The sequence below is a fragment of the Pagrus major genome, chromosome 15 (assembly GCF_040436345.1).
Source record: "Pagrus major chromosome 15, Pma_NU_1.0".
In the NCBI taxonomy this organism is placed as follows: Eukaryota; Metazoa; Chordata; class Actinopteri; order Spariformes; family Sparidae; genus Pagrus; species Pagrus major.
This window is the reverse complement of record NC_133229.1, coordinates 21,443,554-21,467,342: the sequence shown is the minus strand read 5'-3', so window position 1 is coordinate 21,467,342 and position 23,789 is coordinate 21,443,554. Positions and strand designations below refer to the sequence as shown.

General features: G+C 41.3%; 1 protein-coding gene across 1 annotated transcript in view; it reads right to left on the bottom strand.

Annotated features, from left to right (window-relative positions):
- The window catches only part of oprm1 (opioid receptor, mu 1), a 32,461-nt gene extending 32,115 nt beyond the window's left edge, over nt 1-346 (bottom strand). The window contains exon 1 of the mRNA XM_073481452.1: nt 84-346. Coding sequence (XP_073337553.1) covers nt 84-346 — 263 coding nt within the window. The remainder of the gene's footprint in view (nt 1-83) is intronic.
- Between the last annotated feature and the right edge of the window lie 23,443 nt (nt 347-23,789).

Sequence of the window (23,789 nt, the reverse complement as noted above, 5' to 3'; positions counted from 1 at the left end):
ACAGCAACAGGTTGCAAGCAGAGTCTCACTTCTGTTGATGATGTGTTGATAAGTGTGAGAAAACACACGAGTGAGGACTTTACCTGACGATGATGTACATGACCAGCACGTTTCCAACCAGCCCCACCACGCACACTATGGAGTACAGAGCGGTGATGACAATCGCGATGATGACCGGGTTGGTGTCGTCCTCCGGGATGCCGGTGTCCCCGTCGCATCGCGCCTCGGCGAAGCTCGTAGTGTTGCCGCCGTCGGTGAAGTTCCCACAGAAGCTGGTGCTGTTGTTGTAGAGCACGGAGAGCTGGCTCCGGTACGCCGAGTCCGAGCTGTTCCCTGCGCTCTCCATGGTCCTCGATGTGCGGTCGGTTGCTCCGCGCGTCGTTCGACCTCCTCTCGGGTGCTCGGGTCGTCTGCGGACTCGCTTGCCCGCCTGTGATGACGCCCCGCCGGGTGTTTGCCTGTCGTCTGCGCGGTAACGTCAAGGCTCGCGGTGTCGGAGGACTCAGTGAGTGTTGTGACGAGGCTCGCGCGGAGCAGAAGCGACGGTGTGAAAATGAATTAGTTCGCTCCCTCTCTTCCTTCCTTCCTCGCTCGCTCCCTTACTTCCTCTTTCCTACACTTCCAGTCCTCCCTTCCGCTCACATTTGTTTATTCCTTCATGTTCACCTCCATTTTCTCCTTATTTCTTCCTGGTTTCTTCCTTCCTCCTCTCATCTTTGTTTGTTCCCTCTTTCTTTTTACTTTCTTCTTTTTTTCCTTCTTTGTTCTCATCCTTCCTTCCTTTCTTCCTTCCCTCCGTCATTCTTCTTCTCTTTTGCTCACCCCATCAATCTTTCCTTCCTTTTCTCTTTTCCTTCACCCTTTCTTTCTTGATCCTTCTTTCCTTCCTTCCTTCCTTTTCTCTCCCCTTGCTTGCTTCCTTCCTTCTCTCCTTTAACAAAGTGATCTTTTCTTCCTTGTTCTTTTCTTTCCTCCTTCCTTCCATCCATCCTTTACTCCTTTGCTCACCGCTTCGATCATTTTTTCCTCTCCTTCTCTCCTTTTTCTACGATCCTTCCTTTTCTCCTCTCCTTCTCTCCTTTTTCACGACCCTTCCTTCCTTCATCTTCTCCTCTTCTTCCCTCTTTACTTTCTTGATCCTTCTTTCCATCCCTCCCTCCCTTCCTCCCTTCCTTTTCTCCTCCCCTTGCTTGCATCCTTCCTTCTGTCCTTTTACAAAGTCCTCTTTATGTCTTCTTGGCTTCTACCCTTTCTTCCTTTCTTGCCTCTTTCCGTCCTTCCTCCCTTGTCTCCTACACTACTTTTTTCATTCTTTAATCCCCCTTTCACTCATCTTTGATCATCCCTTCATTAGTTCCTACCTTTTCTCCTACCCATGCTTGTTTCCTTCCATCCTTTTACACCAACACCACATGTCAGACACACTCATAGATACCGTCGAACATCAGATGAATTGCATCACCGATCAACAGACAATGTGCTGGAAGCAAACTTCACCTGACTACATGTTCTCTTCAGTGAAACAACCAGTATCACAGCAATAACACATGCGAATGTAACCTGTTGAATAATAAAACACCAAGACAAAAGTACTCTGAGTACCATCTGACAGCAGTAATAGATGACGATGAGGAGGAGCTGTCCAGGGATTAGCTGTCAAGTTGTCCATGCATGTACGTGCAGCGCTTTGATGAGTCTCCTCACTCTTCGGATTCCTGTTTTCTGTGCTGCTCTCTAATCAGTGAAGCCAAGCGCGGGAATGTAGCACAGTGTAATCCAATCGGGATTGATTTTAATCAAGATAATGTCCCCGCTTGTCTCATTACAGTTTCAGAGAGGCACGAAATGGCCAAAGATCACTTACTAAACGTGCTGGAGGCCTGTTTGGAGTAAAACTGTTGAACATGAGCATAACGAGCAATCAAAGTCATCGTTGTGAGTTTGTTTTTACAGTCGCTTTAATCAACAAAATATGCAAAATAAAAAAAATCACCAGCTAATTGTATTAGTAAGTTGGATGAATAAATCTGAGGAGCAGCGAGGCCGGAGAGAAGCGTTTTAAAATGCCCAGAGATGTTTTCTATAAACACCAGGGCTTCGTTTGGCTTGGATGTGATTGTACACATAACAAACCCCTAACTTCTGAGCTTGATATTTTGCCAATTAAATTTACTTCTGCAGCGAATGCCTGAGCACCCTTTTGAAGAAGGTCAACCTCCAGCTTGGCTGTGTTTTGTGCTGATAGCTGTATGATTCATGGAGTGAAACCGAGCAGTAATGTACCAAGAGGCCTTATTACCACGATCAGGGCACAGAGGGTCGCCCGACGTCAAGGATAGGTTCAGATTTTTCCAATAGATTCAGCCAAAAATTAAAATTCGATCGTTACCTGCTCACCCTTACTATGATGGAAAGGCAGGTGAAGTTTTAATCTTAGTCTCCTAAAGCCCTAAGATCCCAAATTGATTTGAGAAGATGTTATTTACACCCTCAGTGCACAGTCCAGTTCGAACACTTATAGCTTAGCAGCTACAGGGAAGGTTTCGGCTTTAAAAGGGTTGTAAATTACGACTTTTCCAATGGATCTCAGAGCTTTAGGAGATTAAGATTACACTGGAGAAACTGTACGGAGCCATTTTATGTTTTGTTTTGTTATGGCTGGAGGAAGATAATGATTCAATTTTCTTTTGGGGTGAACTTTTTCCCTTAGTCCAAGAGGAAAGAAGACAATAATTTAAGGAGATATTCAGCCTTAGCTCATATCTAAGTGCTATACAGAGGCCACTGGACTTTTTTCTTGAGTTGCAGTTCACTGAAGAAAGAGTTGCACCATGAAGTGGATGACTTCCAGCTCTCGTTTCAGGATGCAGAACTGGGGATTTTGTCCCCCATCGCTTCTTTTAGAGTCACTCAGGAAGTGAATCATGTCTTCAGTAATGTTTCTGGGAATTTGGGGGTTTTAGTAACCTGGTGGGAGTTACAACTTCCAGTTTTTAAGGCTGAATTTGAGTATTTTTCCACCACGATTTAATTCCTGCCATTTGTTGATAGGGCCTTTGTATGTGTTTATACTCTGGTACTAATTATAAGAAAAATATAAACATGTCCAGCACAGTTTAATGTACATTTTTAATATGCGCAGTGGAACTTTACACTTTATAGTAATCGATATTAATAAATGGCAAGTTTGTTAAAAGTTAACAATTAAAAATACTTTAAAAACCATTTATCAACCAATTGTTTATTGTAAAGCTGCGACTGATGTTTAAAACACTTTGTAAATGGTGAATGAATACTGTGGTCCATCTATAAACATTATTTGGATGGTTTCTAAATCATTTTATTGTTTTTTAACAGTGAAACAACTATTAAGTTAAGTTAAATTAACTGTACATTTACCATTTATTAACAATGGTTATTATAACGTGCTTCCAAAATGTGGATCCGGGGATGGATTAGAGAAAATGAAATATAAGAAAGAAACCGTCTCAAATAAAAATTGTAAATAAAAGTGTTAAAAAATGTTAAAGTGCATATTTTCAGTGTGTTCCAGACAGAGTTTTGTTCGCTGTGTCTAGACTTTAAGAGGCCTGAACAGCAAAACACAAACATTTTGTAGCGCTCTGCATTTTAGTAACATCCTGCTCGCAGCGCTGCCTCAGAGCCGCTATAAAGAGGAGGAATGATTATATCCAACAATAACTCTTTTAACGTACTCATGAGAATGTGAGTTTTGTTTTAGAGACACACTTGAAAACACATCTTTAGAGTTAGAGTCAGACTAAGAAAACAACCTCTCAGCTTCGAAGAGAAGAGCTCCTGATGCTCTGGAATATAAAATTCTCGCACTCATTGTAAATATCACTGCCATTTCCTCTACCACCATGTTCGGGTATCTCGGATGGAGTGGTTGGAGGGGGGTGTCCTCCTGTTGCCATGGTGGAGATGATCATTATCATTTCCCGGATTTAACACCCTCAGGCTCCACGCATGAACTGTGTGTTTGTACAGAATGGTTGTTAACCTCGCAGTCACAGCACATTAGGCATGATTCCTTTAGTGGGTGTTAAAAAAATAAATAAATAAATAAATCGCAGCACTTCACCTGCAATCACAAAGAGGATGTAAGTCAGCTCCATGTCACTCACTGATTTTAGTTCAAAAAGGAAAACAAAAGTCTTCCTGTCGTAAGTGAATTTCAGAGGTGCGTACAGAGCCAGTGGAAAGACGTGAACATTGAGGTTAAAACAGGTCTAAAAAGGATCATCGTGTTTTAACCAGGAACCAGGAACACAACCGGGGCCACAGATTCTTCCCGACGGTCCCGACATTGGCCGACAGCCTGCTGTGTCAGGGCCTAAAACTGTCATGTACAAAATACGCTGTACAAATAAACTGAGAACACACATGAAACAAACATAGGAGCCATATTTCCATCATGTTTTCTACAGTTTTCTTTCAAGACTTGACTGGCACACTTGTAATGACCTCATCTCATTGTGCCCTCCTTTATTGGCTCCTTTCTTCTGGACCGAGGCCCCCCGGGGAACATCTCTCTGCTCTGGCTCCTGCTGCCTCACATTTTAACGGATCTCGATCATCATGCCTTTGGCCCCTATGGAAGAGTATTATGGCCAGGGGTGAAACAAAAAAAAAAAAAAGAGATTTCAAAAAGTTGAAATGTCGAGAATAACATTTGACATTTTGAGATTGAAGTCGACCTTTTGAGACGACATCAATCATTTCTCTTTTAGCTCATTAACACAGTGTAGTTGTCAGTATTAGGACTTTGAAGAGATTGTGCTGTCTGTTCAGAAGGAAAAACCAAACGGCCTGGAGGAGGCGGCCGCACGAAATTGTGTTTCAACTTTATTCTCGACATTTCCACTTCCCCCCATCGATCATTGCCCTCTGCTGTTTTACTGTCTCCTTATGTCTGTCACCACGGTGGAGTGGAGGCCTTGTGGCTCGGGCATCACTTGGCGATGCCTCGGCCTGCTCAGTCGTCCTCCAGGATCCACACTCTTCACATATATTTTATATAATCTACTTGTATCAGATATTCTGTCAATGAAATTTGTAAACTGAGATTTAGTTGTTCAGAGAGAGGGATTCCTCCTCTGTGGCTCTTCTGAGGTTTTCTTCCGTCTTTTTAAAAAGTCTTTACTGCAGTGATTTAATGACACCGGCCAGAAGAATCAGAGGCACCGCCTGTTTATATCAATGAACCCACTCCTATTATTTGGCTTCGGCCCGACTCGGGTCCTGCTTTGGCTCTTGGTTACTGCAAACTACTGTAACAGTGAATGCATCTGTTAAGACTCACATTTACGGGCCTGGTGTGACTCGAGAGTAACCATTCCTGGTTTCTTTATGCCTCCTGAGGGAAATCAAATTCGCTTTTTCCGTATAGAAAATCATATAATACAGAGAAATAACTCAATCTGGCAACAGTAACTGGGAAATATTCAGTGTGGCACAGCCAAACAGAGAAACAGACGCATGCATCACCAGAAGTTTTCTCCTCGCAGCCTCACAGTGTTTTGTCTGTCGGAGAGCTTCTTACGATACTCAGACTCATGCGTATGTATACAAGGCAAATATTTATCCCTTCTAGCTGGATTCACCTGTTTGTCATATTGTTTTTGATTAAATGTTTAATCTGTGGGAGTTTATGCAACCGTGTAAAGGCACGAGGCCTGTGAATCACACAGTCTGGTTATTGTGATGTTATCTCGAGTGATGAGGATTTTGCATTCAGAACAAACAAAATTGAGTGATGATTGTTCGGAGCGACTACAAAGCGTCACAACTGATGTTTAAACAGAAGATTTTCCCTTTCATGTCGGGAACAGGATCGACAACAGGCGGAGCGTTTTAGACAATAACCTAACAGAAACACTTCATGACAAATGAATTCAACTCTAAATGCCAATTAGCAGCGTTTGTCAGGAATAACTAAAACGCTACAGTAGGAGAGCACTTTATATCTGAAGCTCTGAACTGGAAGAGCTCTCATCTGTGCCCAAACTGTGGGCGCATCAGTGAAAAAAGCAGCCGGTTTATTTAGCAGGTCAAGAGGAACGGAGTTAAAAATCATGATTGCATCTGACAAACAGCTCTGACAGAGGAACGATGATCATGAGTTTACCAAGCAGCACGAACGAGTCGGTGGCTTTTCAACCAAAAGAACCAAACGAAAAGAAAGAAATAAACAAACTGAGTGTAATCTTTTACGTAAACTTAGTGTAAAAATCTCAAATGTATGTTCAAAGTTACATTTTCTGTGATTGGCAGCGTAGCAAGAAGGCTGGGTGGGTTGTTTTTTGTAGCGTTTTCCTTTTATCCACCGCAAAACTCAAAATCTCTCAAAGTATATCTGTCTAATTTCTAGTCGAAATATCTAATTTCACTGAACATACTCACAATTACCCTAGAAAGTAGCATTTCAGTGAGATATAGGACACTTGTTTTTAGACAGTCTTCACTTGTTCCATTGGTAGAAACTTTTCCAAGCAAGAAGCACCTCGTTTTAATTTTTTAAACTTACGTTTGAAGTTTTTCCAGTGTAATTTAATTGTATGTTCTCTCCTCACCTTGCATTTAGATGTCAGTCAACATCATGTCAGTTTGGGTGACTCGACAAAAATCTCTCTAAAAAACAATCATCTAATTGTCCAGCTGTCGTAACCCAGAGGAGAGCAACGAGGAGCTGATAAAAATGCTAATACTCTGGATCGCCTTCAGTTATCACAGCAATAATCTTTACGAGCAGCAGTAAGGCTCTGCACACATGCTGACTCTGATTGGGAGAGATCATTGGAGCTGTACAAATAAAATCAAATCAATTTTATTTATATAGCCCATTTACAGTGGACGACATCCTCTGTCCTTAGACCCTCGATTCGATTGATTGAAAAACTTGCCATGTTGAGAAAAGAAGATGGAAGAAACCTCAGGAAGAGCCACAGAGGAGGGATCCCTCTCCCAGGATGGACAAACGTTGCATTGGCGGAATATCTGATACAAATGATAATATATGTAAAGTGTGTGGATCCAGGAGATGACTGAGCAGGCCGAGGCATCGCCAAGTGGTGCCCGAGCCACACGACCTCCTCTCCACCGTGGTGACCTGGAAGACGGCAGGCCACACAAGATAATTAGCAGTAAAACAGAGAAGATCAGAGGTGAAGAGGCATCAAATTTTACAGATATAAGGAGATAGTCAAACAGAGGAGCGATGATCCAGCGGAGCCCAGGGTATGACGATCCATATGCATCCATATGAGAGGCAGCAGGAGCCAGGAGAAGTAGATGGTCCCAGGGGCCCGTGGTCCATCAGAAGGGAGCCTGAATGAAAAGAGAGGAGGAGGAGGAGGAGGAGGAGGAAGAGGAGGAGGAAGAAGAGGAGGAGGAGGAAGCTATAGAGAGTGAGAGAGCGACACAGCTTGCAGCTTGTGGGGACAGAAAACTAAACAATTGTCTGTCGATGATTTTCAGTTGAACTGTCACAGTAATTATCATGTTCAAACAGCATTTCTGATCCTTTAGTTTCACTACGGCACCATTAATATGAAAGAGCGTGATAGCCAATGTTTTCATGTCAGTGTAAATACAAATGGGTGAGGGTTAGGGCAGGAAACATTGCAGCATTCACTAATCAGCAGCTGTTGCCTCATCGTTAAGAGCAAGCCCACTCGCCATTTAGACGGATTGAAGAAGTTTTTATGTTCTCTGTGTCTTTTGACCTGGAAAATACCTTGAAATTCAGGTTGATTTCTTGTGTTGATTTGAAATCAGGATGAAATCTGTGATAATTTCCATGATGATGGTGATGAAGTCCTTTTGAAAGTCTCTGTCTCTTTGCCTCAGGCAGCTCTCCTGAAGCCCACTCATCTGCTTCGACAGACTTCTGGATTATCACTTTGATGAAATATTTCACATGCTTCAAAGAGCGGGTAACAAAATCTTTTGACATTGGCAGCTATTGCTGATTAAATATGTGTTGGACGTATTATGAGCCAGGCTTTGATGAAAGAATGTAACCAGTTATAGGAAGGAATGATGAGTGGTGAAGGTAAATAATAAACCCAAGGGCATTTTCTTTCAGATGGTTTCAACAAATAAGCCAAAGAAAGGCAGTTTTTAAACTGTATGATGTATTTTTCTTTATAACTGAAATGGAAAAAACACTTTTTTACTTTCTGTTGTTGAAATGGCATTGTAAGACTTTTATTATGACTCTAAGCTGCAAAATGTCAATAAAGAGTCTGCGACCACGCTGAAATTACTTGGTTAAGTTTCAGAAAATACTGGGGTTTGGCTTAAGATAACTACGTTATGTAACATCTATTTCAAACATACCTAAGTTTCGTATGTGACCTCATTTACATGACGTATGTGATGTAACTTCACCGTGTTAGTCAGATAAAATTACTCACTGTTGGCTCTCCTTCACACACCAACAGTGGTTTCCTGAATTAAAGTCCGGTGCTTGTTTGGCTCAATCATCCCTCCCTGACCTCCTTGTCATGCAGACCTTGTCCTGCTTTTTAACTTCTTCACCTGACTTCCTCCTTTGCTGCTGTAATAATTACTGCGATCACTAGAGGTTACTTTACGAGAATAGTAAACATGGGCCGTAATAAGCTGCTTTCACAGTCGACCCATATGACCATCAGATCGACATTTGCCATCCCAGGTCACTGGCATCGCTGAAAAAATGTTAGTAATTAGATTAATTTTAACCTTAAATACCTCCAGTTTTAGCCTCATAGACAGTTTGCACTAAACTCAGCACTAAAGGTATCCTCTCTCTTATTTTCCATGATTTTAGATTATGTCATATTCAGGAACACCGTCTGCAATGCTTCCAACAAGTGTAAACAAGTGACACGCAGGTACTTATTCGTCCGCCGGAGGAAGCCGCCTACATCAGTCTGTGTACAGTCTTTGTCTTTCACTAAAGTAAATATTGTCAAACAAAGCGAGGATTGCCGGAGGGGCGACCCCGGGGTCACATGTTGCTCTTCCTCCTCTTTCCGTCAGCGTAGTGATTTCTAGTGAAATGAATCATCATGACTTTCTTCACTTCTTCCCTCTTCTCTCCTGTTCATCTCGGTTCAAGTGTACCTCAGGTCAGTTAGACTCAGTTCACTTTGAGCTACACGTACTTCAAATCTAACCAACAAATCCATTATGATTTGTTATTGTACCCAGCAGTATAACGTAAAATTAGCCCGAACTTTAGCAGGCCAATAATCCAATAATAAAAGATATTTTTTTCTGAAATGGACCATTCTGCTAGATTAGTACTTTTACTTTTGGTACCATTTGGAAGGTAATGCTATTGTACTTTTACATAAATGCGCAATTTGAAACTTCTACCACCAGGGGGCCCTCTATTAAAACAAAACGAAAGACATTTGCCGAGTGTTCGAGAGTCAGGTGCAGAGCAAGACCTTCTGGTGGAATAAACACCTGGAGTAACATCAGGTTCTGCTCTGATCTCAGGCCGTTCACTGACGGGAAGAGAGCTCAGATATTACCGAGCTGTTCAGTAATAAAAAGTGGATTAATCTTCACTCCTGTTTATCAAGCTGACTGCAGGTGATAAAGGTTTCCTTTAATGTCAGGTGTTTATGTTCTGTAATGCTGACCGCTACCTGCAGCTGGAGCGGATATGTACATTACTTCATGAACGTAAGGCAAAGTTAAAGCAGAATTCCTTCATGTTATGTCTTTAAGTAAAAGTTTGAACCAAACTTTTGCTTGTAACAGATTGTTTTAACTGATTTCAGATTGAGTCAGCTGTCGACCTCAACTCATTCGTCCTTCAACAGAATTTCCAATTCCCCTTTCTTTGAGAACAAATACAGTCCAGCAGGCTCTACAAACAGCCCAAACATTTGGTGAATAAAACATGTTTCGGTTGCCAGGAGTTGATAATGAAATCTATTTGAAGACACGCTCAGTCTGAACATTTTGCACCGGTAGAGAGTAGTGCCGTTTGTTCACGTAACATGAATTTTATGCAAACATAATTTACATACAGAAACAAACCAAGACGTTGCCCGCTGTGTTATGGGACGTTTCCACTTTCTTCATGTTTTGTGGACACTGGGGAGTATGTGCAGTTAGATAAGCGTTCAGCCAAGAATTGATTGCTTAGTCGTTACACAGAGGAGCAGTAAATGAAAGACTGACAGATGTGGGCTACCAGCCAGCAGCGGGACTGGTGACGCTCCACCAGTGTTTCAGACTCAATCACTGATAGTGCTGAAGGCTACATTGATGTGTGAAATAATTATAATTGAACAATCCCTGGTAGCGTCTGTCACAGTTCACCCCAAAATGAAAATTCGGTTATAATCAGAAAGAGCGGTGAAGTTTCGTAGTCCACAAGACATTTCTGGAGCTTCGCAGCAAAACAGCGTTGCACCATTCTTCTAAACAACTGAAGTAGATGGAGACTTCAGAAGACAAGAGGTGTCAAACTGATTTGGAAAGATGTTATTTACAGCCTTTTTTAAGGAGAGATCGTCACTGCATGAGCTCGACCGGATGTTAAGGGTGTAAATAAAGTCCTTTCAAATCATTTTGGGATCTCAAGGCATCTGGAGAGTTGGATTACACCGAACCAGCTGTATGGAGCCATTTTGTTTTATTTTCAGTTGTTTTTTTGTTTTGTGGACAACAAAATTACCCAAGACTTTCCATCGGCAAGGGGGGGAGTACATAATGAATTTTCATTTTTGGGGGAACGGTTCCTTTTAAATTGACACTGATAATTCTCAAAAGATGAATTATTGCTCTCATGGGGAGATAATGTCACAAGGTACCTGCAATAACATTGCCAAAGGGACACACAAGATGAGTCACTCTGATCCCGTCATCGTGTTGTCTGACCACCATACAGCAGCTTCGTTTGCAATGTTGCACGATTGCTGATGTAATTTTTCACATCCCTTTTCACAACAAATGACACAGAAATAGCTGTTGAAGTTTTCCTCAGTTTCCTTCAATTTTAACTGCCTCACTATTGGAGTCATGGTTACTAGTTTTCTGTAGTAATGGCTGCCTCCTTTATGTGCCGCCTACTGGCCTGAAGTGTAAACAAACAATCACGACAACATCACAACTCATCGTGATAAAAAGCAATTGTTTTATCTTCTTAGAGAGATAAAAAAGGAAATGCACAGACTTCCCTGCAGAGCCTTTAGAGTTACAACAGCGGCAGGGAGATAGCAGCAAACAGACAGTTGCTGCTCTTGCTTCTTTTACCACTTTGTTTTCATCACTTTTAGGTGCAAATAAAAAATAAAACTCTTAAAGCTGTTGCAGTTTCACAGCATTCAATGCATTTATCAAGGAAACAGGCTGTTTCAAGGGCGTCATTTTTTAAAAGAGGGAGAGCTGCGGCACAATGACACTTACAGTATGTTCAGTTTAATGAGAAGGCGACCCATAATTCACAACAAATGACTTCAGGATGACCACTGGTCCCTGGAGTGTTTTTCACAGAGTAATATAGAGGGGAAGCTCACAGTCTCATGTCAAAACACATGCATTGCCTTTCACATCCCTGAGTTACGTCATGTGTCTTCACTTGTTTTGAGAGAGTGAAAAAAAATCACAGCAGCGTTGAGGAGTTTCATCAGAGATTTCATTATGATGAATTTGTTCTGTATCTGACTGCATTCTCTGGTTGTGTTTATGTTTTGGTTGCAGTTGGTTTGGAAAACAAATGGCCAGCGATGGAGCAGATGCAGCTCTGCTGTGATTGGTTGTTACGTTATTGCTTGGTTAGGTTTAGGAATAGTAGGCTTGAGTGTTAGATTCAGTCATAGAGGCTGTTTTATGCGTAGCTTATGTGGAGTCTTTGTTGCGGTCAGCACTAATACAGGGGCTTGTGAACTGAAGTTTCAAGACATTGCTGGAGCTTCACAGCAAAGCAGCGTTGCACCATTCTTCTAAACAACTGAAGTAGATGGAAACTTATCTTTGGACGACAAGAGATGCCAAATTGATTTGGTTAGATGTTATTTACAGCCTTTTTAAGGAGCGATCTTCACTGCATGAGCTCGACCGGATGTTAAGGGTGTAAATAAAGTCCTTTCAAATCATTTGGGGATCTCAACACATCTGGAGAGTTGGATTACACCGAACCAGCTGTATGTTTTTTGGGGGTTTTTTCGGTTTAATTTTTTTGATTTGAAATAAGTCCCCATCTGCTTCAGTTGTTCAAGAGAAAGCTGCAACACTGTTTTGCTGTGAAGCTCCTGAAATGTTTTGTGGACTACGAAACTTCACCTGACTTTCCATCAGCATGGGGGCAGGTGGATGAAGTGAAAATTGAATAGACGTTGTTTCCCCGGTAAACACACCAACCTCTTCAGCTGTTGCACTCCCTCCTGATCAGTCTGTTCTTCCTTATAAGATTCTTACTATCTTTGATAAGACTATGGCGTTAAAATAGCATCATAAGCATGTCTATTGTAATATTATAAGACATTTATAAGCACTGATTAAGTTTAAGTTTAGGTTTGAATTTAACTTACCTATTATGTCACTGTTAAATGTTTACTGAGCCTTTTTCTTGCTTTATTAAGATTAATACACACTTTAGTATGCATTTATGAGGAGTTGATTACAATGATTACTAGAGTATTGTCATGGTTAGGGTTTCTTTGGGGAGTTTAATTGTTTCCTGTTTTATTTTATAGATCATATACTGGTGTGTCATATACTGTGTACACCTGTATCTCCTTAGTTAATCAGTTCCTGTGCATTTAAACCTTTGTTTTTCCTCATTCTTTGTTGTTCATCTGTGTCTCTTACATTCCTCTGTCTGTTCCCCGGTAATCATGTGTTTTTCACTGTGTTCTTGATTTGTTTGCTGTGGCTGTAGGGTTTGTCCTCTGTTTGTGTTGCGTGCATCTTAGATCTGGGGAGATCAGCTTGTTATGAAAGCCCACTCTGTGTTTTTCAACCTGCCTGCCCCTATGTGTCTTGCTTTTGGGTCCCTTTTTGATCATACATAACAGGTGGATGAAGAGAGATACATGAGATAGAGGGCAGTAGCTTCAGAGAACTGCTCATGAGAGAGAAGAATAACTTTTGTATTACTGTTACAGTGTTACATCATCTATCTGTACCTCTACCATCCATCCACCGATATCATCTAGTATTTTCTCCTTTACCCCATCCATCCTTCTCTGTATTCATGCCATCGCTGCCTGGAAGTACCTTTCTGCTTTTCAGTATTCTCTATGTTACCCCGCCTCAGCCCTGTACCTCTCATCTTTCAATGCTCAGACACTCTTGTGAAGCCACAGGGATTAAAAAACAGGGAGGATGAGTTATATCTCCATTTACAGGTAAAAGAGGTCGATGTGAGGCTACTTCAATCTCTGTTCTCTGTTAAAGGACACCCAGTCTGACTCAGCAGATGTGGGGGGCTGCAATAAACCCTCACACTGGATGAGCGCATCGCATATGAAACCTTCATTAAGCCCGAAATGGTTGGAGGAAGTGTCTGCACTTCAAGATCAAGTTATGAAAATATTCAGACTGCTGTCTTGCCAGCCCAGTCACCAGAATAAAATGTTGGCATGTTACGTTTCTACAATATGTATTATATCACGTTCACATTGCATGTATATGAGCTAGCTTTCATGTCATGAGGTGGCGTTGTGGTGGCGTATAGACGAGAAGGCTGGTGTTTCAACATTTGTAAGAGTGACACCATTCATACTTACACACAATATATAACTGTCTGGGGTCTGTTTGTGAGGAAGCCCAATATCCAATTGCAGAGTGTGGTACTCAAGCCCAGAGTATTTAGTTTTCTAATCAGCTTCATGGGTGAGACTGCAATTAATGCTGGGCTGAAATTATGATGTTGCTGGTTCTTATTCTCCAGGTGTGTGAAGACTGAGGGAAGGGCAGTGGATATGGCATCATATTTTCAGTACAGTTAACTATATTTTTTGTGTGCTACTATATTTGTGTTTCAAGTGGAACAAAAAACTGTCAACGCATTTTATCGATTGAAAATGAACACTCGTAAAACTGACGATAATTCACCCAGTAAGAGTCAGAAATTTCACAATAAACTACTTCTACTACGATCACTTCTCCCTTCTTAGACCATTGTTAAAGCGCATGAAGTAGAACGGGTCGAGAGCTACATGTACCTCGGCATTTATGTTGATAAATGATATAAATGCTGAGGCAATATTCATGAAGGAACTACAACAAAGGCTGTATTTTCTGCAGAGGTTAAAGGTTTTTAAAGTTTACGGACACCTAATGGAGCTATTTCACAGATCCGTTATTCAATTAGTCCTTAACCTTCACGAATGTTGTGTTGGTATGAGAATCTCAATGTACAAAACATGAATCAATTATGAAACCTCTTTAAGGCAGCTAATAAATTCACTGGTGAGCAGCGGCCTTCTGCATCTGACATTTATAGCAGACAAATCACCCGGAAAGTTAAATCCATCATAACATATCATAACATATCAACCCATCCTCTCTTTAAAGAATTTGACACCCTCCCCTCCAGCCAGATATAGCGTCCCAAAAATAAGGTTCAAGTTTTCATTCATCCAGTAAATGTTCCCATTTATTTTTATATTTTATCAGTTCTTATCTTTATTCTTTTTGTTGTGGCTTTTGTTTCTTTTATCATGCACCCTTTGTTTTATTCTGAACCGCACACACAGAACATCATCTTTCAACTTCCATAATTGTGTTTTAACTGTGTTTATGTTTCAGGTTTTATGTTTTTCTTCATGCTGCCCTGCTGTAATAATAAAAAAAAATCCTCTTGTGGGCCAATAAAGATCTGACCAGGACTGAAGTGATCGGAGAGGTGGATGAGGGAACGAGGGCTGCCCAAGTCTCACGCCAAAGCCTGCAGATAAACTAGAGGTCAGGGTTAGGGGGAATGAAGGTTCAGTACCAGCAGGGGGCGATAATGATGGGGGTAACAGACCAAAGTCATTTGAACAGCCATAAAATCAACATCAGGAGGAGTTTGGGGATGGTTAGGACTTTTGCCCAACTGACCAGAGTTTGAGTCCCATGTGAGGTAAACAGCCAGGAAGGACTGTTTTGATGAAGTAGTTATTTTAAGCGAAACTATTTTTTTGTTGTTTTGGTGCCTTTATTTTAAAAGTGTAACAGGACTTAGCATCTTTGTTATTAGTATCTTGACCACAGAATTGATTTGTGGAGAAGGGGTCTGATTAAATAAGTGTATACTTCTTCCTACTCCTTTTTGGGCAAGTCAATGCTTGTTAATGGAATATACTTTGTGACATGCTTTTCATTTTATTATGCTTATTTGTCAAACTAATATAACTTTTTGTTTTGTTTTGTTTTGACATTTCCAAAATAAATTTGAATTCAATTGTTCACTCATGAAAGCCCAGTCCATCCGATGTTTTCCCTGGAAGTTAGAACGACAGGCAACCAAATGAAACTCCCCATTACCTTGAATAAAACGACCTGATATCTTCCCCCAAACCCAAAGATGAAACAGGACATACTGAATCAATCCAACTGCAACCATTCACTTTACATCAGCAGGGGAGAAAAGAGCTTTTTAGAGAACCGACAACCTCATATTATCACATCACATGTAACACCGTGGCACAGCGACTTGTTTGATGTCTTTCTTGCTCCCATCTGTCACTTCCCTGCATCATCTCTCCTTCATTTGATCCATCTATTTGCACCTGTCTTTGTTGCAGACTCAAGCTGTCGATTCTCGACTCCTCTGACTCCAATCTGAGCTACATCTCTTCTCATTCTCCCCTCATTCACTACTTTTCTATCATTATCTCACTGCAGCCTTTCATGTTGCTGCTCTGATGACAGCATGTCCTTTGCTCAAAGCAATGAACCCTGTGACAGAGCTTTAAACAGCCAGCACACACAAACCTGCCCACAAACACACTCCTCCAGACCTTCATCCAGTGTTTGTATTTTACTGTTCGCCATACAGACGAGCTATAATTGTCCCCTGACTGTTATTATAATCCGTAATAAGTGTTTTTATTCTTTAAAATGGAAAATCTCTGTTTAGCATCACAGTTAGCGACACATCTGGCATCCTTGCTCATTTTCTCACACTTACAACTTACAACTTGACACTTCTTAGTATCCCATCCGACTTTCCCCAGTGCACACACACATGCACACACACCGGGCTCTGCCTGCATCCTGTATCTCATCAGTTTTACAGTTTAATGCCACTTAATGAGTTTTAATTGATAACCTTTACGAGAGTCCGTGTCCAGACATGACGCTCGCTGTCCGCAGAGCAGGAAGGACGTTAATATTTATCAACTTAATATGAACTCATCATTTAATAACCGCTCATTACATAATCCAGTTTAACGTTCGGGTTGTCGTTGGGTAGTTTGAACGATGACCACGCATCACACAGACCGCAGAGGGTTCGTCGGTAAGCCAAACACACTTGCGTTTGAAAAATGCTTCTCTAAACGATTTTAGAAAACTGGAATCCTCGAGGATCCCTTTACCCCGAGGTCTGGTCTGGTCAGTTTATTAATATTCTGGTATACAGCAGCTTCCCAAGTCTTTCAAAAGTAAGTTTCTGCCTCTCAAAATAATGCTGTTGTAGATTTTTTTTTTTAAAAGAAGACATAATGCCAGTCAAATAGACTCAAAAACTCCTCAAACAGACAGAGAAAGGCCTCAGATGTGTCAGTTTGAGGCAATTTGTCCTTGGCCAACTGGCGTATCCATCTGGACCAATTAGATAATGAAAGTGAGTGGCAGCAAGCAGCCTGGCAACCATTTCCGTACACGGGGTAATCAGATTATTGTCCACAACAACAATCAGGTGTCTGGTGGTGATTTTTAAAAAAAAACGTCCTAATGAAGCCTCAGCAGAAGGTCTTAACGGCCTCCTCCGAGTGTAGCTGATTCATTGAGGACATCAATGAATCAGCTACACTCGGAGGAGGGCTGTATTTTATTAATTTCAATTGCAATATTTTATTCATGTCCAATGAGAAAGTTGTACGCATTGTTGATTATCATGGTTGAAGATTGTGGTTAGGACAAATTTTAGAAAAAGGTCTCTGATAGGATGCAAACCCTGGTCTCCTGCATTAAATTCTGATGCCCGGGACGCCCCTGTCCACACACCTTTAGTGTCGGGCTTGTTTTCATGGTTTCGTCCTTTAGTTCCAGTCAGGGGAACCTTTAACAGAATAGTTTGACATTTTGAGAAACACGTTTCGCTTGTTAGACGAGAAGATTAATGCCACTTTCACAGGAGAGTGGTATTGATCGACTTGAGCTACTGCCAGCCCTTCTTTTTTGAGTTTGCCATTGATAATAATCAATTAAGATGATGTGATTTTCTGTGATTCCATGATTTGCACTTGTTGAAAGAGAGAGAGAAAGAGAGTGCACCGGAAAAATACTTCCTTTCACCTGTTATGTGTATATTTTTTTAATGTCTGTGACAGATATAGACATTGAAACTGTAGTGAAACGCTGGTATGATGTTGAAATGACTGACACAGATGCAGTCAGACATCCCGCCTTGCAAACGCGAGGTATGTGGACCAGCCGTTACCACCCAACATCATGGTACAGGTTCACAGGGTATGTAGTTTCTACACTTCCCATTCATTGTCTATGTAAGCAGCCTTGCAATGCATTCTGGTATGGAGAGGAGGGGCGTCATGTTGCCCCCTAATCATTTGCATAAAGAGGTGTCGACTACTTCATGCAAATCAGGGGCAACCAGTGTGACTCATCTCCTCACCGTCAAAACGAAGACAGACTCAACAACTGCGTGGCTTATTTCTCTTCTAAAATGCCTTCAGAAACACATTCCAGTGAAATATTTTCAGAGTATATGAGAACGTTTCCAAACGAGCCGCCACGTTGGTTTAAAATCACAGAGCAGACCGCCTGCAAGTGGCATTCGGTCAATCGGGTGCAGCCAGGAATTTGCTCCCATTTAGCCACGGGAGCCCCAGTGAGGTCGGGCACTGATTGGTACGAGTCCACAGGGGCGTTTTTGGACACTTGACCAACACAGGCTACACCCTCGCAAAAACAGGCTTCTTGTGGCTGAATGGGAGCACATCCCAGCAGCCAAAACTTTTTGGAAGGCTCCCACAGAGGAGTGAAGGTTGTTACAGCATAGCAACATCATTTTGGCGATGTAGTGTGTTTACAGTAAGAATGTAAAATCAACATACTAAGAGTGTATACTTACCTTGTCACCACAGATAAATGAGTTCACTGATATGTGTATTTATATTGTGGATACAGTACATCAATAATCATTTTGCTGTTTTCCCGGACATTATATATGCGGATGACTCATTTCTAATACGATGAAAAAAACATCATGTACACAAACATCTTTTCCTGAATGAACTCATCTGTTGTATTTTTTTAAGCCACACATTCATCTCTCACGGTCACGTAATGTCCTCCAGCGAGCACTTTACTCAACTCCTTTCTGACGCACTCCACTGTCTCCTTTCTTTTTCCAAGGTTAAGGAGTGATAATCAGTCAGCCTGTCCTTGCAGATGTTTGTAAGTGTCTCCTCAGAAAACTGATCAACTCAAATCACAATCACAACCATTGAAAAGCACCTTTGTCGAGATGAAACACAGGTTCGTAGTAGTTTAGCAGCGATTGACTGAGCGGAGGTGATAAGAAGAAATCTACAGTCGGTTAGCGTACAAAATCAACTCGAGCGATGTGGATAAAGGTCTGACCTTGTAATTCCCCGCTCTCATCCACACAATAAGAGACTTCTGCCCTTGTTATGGTGCACTCGCCTATTTCAATCGGAAAGCCATCCAACAAAGCAGAATCCTCTCTCAAGAAAAATCCTCATCTCTCGGCTCTCCTGACACCGATTGAAATCGCAGAGCGTTGGCGGTGCCGTTTTGTTGAACGAGAAATGATTACGATTCCAAAAGTCCTGTTTGAGTAACAGATTCATGTGTTTAAAGGCTTTTCAGACTCACTGCACCATGGTTTTGTAATACTCACAGATTACAACTCTGGAATGAGGGCAACCACTGTGTCGACGCTGTGTTTATGCTCCGGTTAGGTTCAGGCACAAAAAACCCACTTGGTTAGGGTGAGGGAAAGTTTTGGCTTACCTGGTTCTGACACCACAAACACAGCTGGAAAATGTCCAACATCTCCTGAAAAATATCCAGTGGTCTCTTACAAATGTTGTTCTCGAACGGTGGTCTCTTGCTTGGCGGCCATCTCACCCAGCTGTCACGTCAACCTGATCTCTTCCTGGTGTGAAAGTCAGCTAGTAGGCCTGCCGCGGCACATGGTGTTCCTGGTGATACACGGTGGTCGGGCATACACCAATTACAATACTTACCCATCGCTCCTACCGTCGATTAGCTTTTTTAAAACTCTGCTTGAGTCCTAAAAAGTTGATCACATCACTCCAGTTCTTAGATCTTTACACTGGCTTCTTGTCTGTCAAATATTAGATTTTAAGACCCTGCTGTTGGTTCATAAAGCACTGACTGGCTTAGGGCCAAAATGCATTTCTGATCTGCTGCTACGTTATGATCTACCGAGGCCTCTGAGGTCGTCTGCTTTCAGTCCTTAGAGTCAAAACTAAACATGGAGAAGCAGCGTTCAGCTATTATGCACCGCGTATCTGAAACCTCTTTTAAATCAAAGCTAAAGACCTTTTTGTTTGCTGCTGCCTTTTATTGAAGCAAATTTGTAGGCTTTGATTATTATCTTTAACTGCACTGTAACTTTTATTGTCTTGTTTTCTATTTGAGATAATGTTTCTATTTTTAACTTTTGTTTCTTAATGTTTTGTTTCTTAATGTCTTCCTACTTGTGGTTTATGTCTTTTAAATGCAATTTTTAATGTCTCATAAAGTCATTTTATGCCCCCGTAAAGCACTTTGAGTCGCCTTGTGTCTGAATTGTGCTTTACAAATAAACCTGCCCCTGCCTCGCCTTAATCAATACTTAATCTGATGACGGATGTTACCATTACAAACTCTCTGCAGCGCAGAGCAGCAGGAGTCACAATTCAGTCATAACCTGACGGGATTAAGGAGAGTTGACTGACCAGACGATGGCTGAGGATTAGTTGTCAAAGTGAAAGTGAAAGCCAAAGCGCCCCTATGGCAATGTTTCGGATTTTAACCCAGAGTTGAAAGCGTTAGTGAGGAAAAAGGAGTTGGATAACATTCTGAGAGGTTGGAGGTGTGAAGCCTGTCATCTAAATTCCATTACTCCAGCAGAGTATGAACCCGCTCCCTGACATATTTGAAATTGAACCGCTGTCAAAAAATGTTGAAAATTACCATATTTTTGCTTTGTAGACATATTTTGGATGATCGACTAAGTTCTAACACAGTGGTTTAAAGAAGTATAAACAAGTGGGAGCTGACGATAAACTAAAAGATAAAATAAAGTAAAGAAAAAATAATGACATTATGGTCAGTTTGTGTCAGTGTCTTATATATTTATATATATCCATATTATTATTTGTAGTGTATCATAGGTGAAATAAGAAAAAAAAGATAATTAAAGACTTCAGATATTACATTATTCCTTATCTTTGTGTGTGGGCACCTCCTTTGCTTTTTTAATGCAGCCTCAGCCTTTGCATTAAGATACAGATAAATGATGAATTGCCTTTCCTCTTGCAATATGCAGGCTTCTTCCCACCAGTATGACAAGCTCCTCTTTAGTTAATGCAGACTGGTTGGTCCCCTTTGTGCATCCAACTCAATTTGCAGTCCTCTAGAGTAGTTGTAATGGCGGGCCTGCTTTTTCCTTCACTTCACAACCATGTATTGTCACCAATTATGCCGGGATAACCCAGACAGAAATGACTCCTGCGTGAATTTCATTCCTGTTCCTAGTGCGGGCCAGCTGTACCCACAGATGTACAGTGCTGTTGTGCACTTCATACATATGAATCATTTTGATTACACAGACAAAGATGAACGTCAGGCAGTGCAGGCGACAATAAAACTGCTTCCTGTCAGCTTTCAGCCTACGCCAGTTTGTGATGTGAACAAAATGTGAACGGATTATAATGAGAAAGAAAAGCTACATCAACCCGAAGGAGAAATGTGTTAGAAAAAAGGACAAAGAAAGGGACAAAAGGCCGGTCGAGACGAGGCTAACGACTGAATTGATGTGGTCTTATTTCAGAGGTTCAGTGACGGGCGTGTAGAGGTTACATCCGGCACGTGTTTTGATTAGTTGGGCTAATCAGACAATGCTTCAGACATGTCGCATTAGGAAACGCACAGCTGTGAGTAATAAAAATAATTGAACAGAATTCCATTTAGCTGCTGAGTTTCAGGGCATTATACTGAATTAATGAGATGCTTGAATAAAATTGTGTTATTAATAAAGGAGACATATTCGGCTTTTTTCATTTTCTCTTTCCTTCAGTGTTTTATAGGTTCATGTGCATGTAACAGGTCTTGAAAGTAAAAAAAAGTCAGTAGTCTCGCCTTTAATTTGGTAGTTTCCTGACATTTGCATAACTAATGCCTAGCAGCCAGTTTGGCACACAAGAATTGATTTAGCACAGCTGCTCTGTTGTTGTTAGCCATGCTGGGTCAGGCATGTGTGAGCTGACCAATCAGAGCAGACTGGGTATTCAAGAGGGGGGGCTTTAAAGAGTCCTGTTATTATGAAATAACACTCACAGAGTTTCTTGATTTCTCCTTTCATAAATACAAAAAACTTGCTGGAAACCAGTAAAATAAACTTTTAGAGGTGTGTATTTTCAAAACGTTTTAACTACACAACAGAGCTGATTGACATCTCTTTCTCTCTCTCTCTCCTTCTGCACCACCGGTCGAGGCAGATGGCCGCCCACCATGAGTCCAGATCTGCTTGAGGTTTCTGCCTGTTTAAAGGCAGTTTTTTCTCGTCTCTGTCGCCAAGTGCTCGCTCACGCTTTGTTGTGAATTGGTGCTATATGAATAAAATTAACTTGAATTTACATTTGTTGGCTGTGACGTGACAAATTAAACTCTACAACGAGTACAGGACAGGGGCAGTAAATACGCAAACCGAAACAATACATGCTCCTGCAGGTGGTGAGAAATAGACTGTGTGTGTCCCAGTTAATCAACAGGCAGCACTAGTGAAAAGTAGAGAAGCGCAATCATTTTGGGTATTATTGATGTTAGCATGTATGAAATTCAAGCCAAAGAAAGTGTAAAAATGCACCACAATTAACCTCTAAACTCACTTTTAACCGATCAAAGAACTATTGATAATACAGCTCGACAACTGTCCACCATTTTATTAAAACCAGGGCTCTGACCACATATATGAGAGGCAAACAGGGAGGTTTTCTCCTCAGGACATTGATCATTTTTCAAGCATTTGTTCTTGCACAAAAACCCTGCACTTGATTTCTCCATCAGCTCACATTCACTCTGGTTTGCTTTCTACCCTCCAGGCCTCCACCTCTGTGCACATCACACACAACGACGCAGCCCAGATACCCCGAATATTAAAGGTGTTGAGCTGCGATAAAGCTAACAGAGAGAGTGAGGGAGATGTCAGTCAAGCACAGTGTGCACATGCCCACACAGTCCTGAGGAGAGGTCTCATCAGCATGCATGAGTTAAAACACCTGTGTGGGTGTTTCAGTGTGCGGGGTCTTTTTAATGTTCAGGTACAGTAAGTCTGCAGGGAATAAATGTAAATGAGTGTCCTCCAAAGTGTGAAAAAACAAATGAATGTTACAAAACTCGTCCGTGCAGTTCTTGTTTATGGCGCCACTGATGTAGTGTGTTGATTACAGTAAAAAAAACCTCTGTGTAACAGACCTAAGTGCTGATTCCAGCCCCCTCTGATGGTCACTGTATGCAAATAAAATGAATAAAAGAAAAACAGTGTGTATGGAGGTAAGTAGAAATTGCAACAGTAGAAATAAAAGACATAAAATAGACTACAAAAGCAGTGAAATGGCGCCATGTGTGTGTGCATGTGGGTGTCACAGTCAGTCAGGCATCTGGCCGTTAGGATAAGGTACACAAATATGTGAGTAGTTACTGAGGAGCGACTCAGGAACGAATCAGGAACGACTTAAGAGTTAATGAATCGTTAATGAGTTATTTATAAGTAGCTGTGATTCGAGGGCTATAAACTAGATAATGATGACTTACTGGAGAACAGACCAGGAGATAATATATTAATGAATCATTAGGTAATGATTGGTTCATTAATATCTGTGAATCAACATTGTCAGAATTATTCCACAGAGAAAAACAAATAATTTATTTTGGACCTGGCAAGCATTTTAAAATTACTGATTCACAATCATCATAATGTTTTTAGGGAAAAGAGATACTTTTATTCTGCACATTCTTTCTACAAGCTCTGTACATTTACCTTTTTTTTTTTTTTAAATGATATGTCTGTATAAAAATGTCATCAGCATGACCTTTAAGGATCTGAATATATCTGTTATCACTGGAGGAGATGATAAGAGTGCGGTGAAACAGTCACATCTGCTTGTGATTAATACGGCTGCAGGAACGTGCTGCACAGAAGAAGGTCCTGAACCCTCCAGATAATGAAACATACTAACATGGGTCATCTGCCCCGACAACATCCCTTTGAATTTACGTCGGTGTATCCATGGAAACAACACTCTGCAATCTCCCGAGCTCTTCTTAGGCCAGCTTTGTGTTGTGCACCCGGATGTCGCGTGTAGCTTAATAAACATGTGTCTTATTGT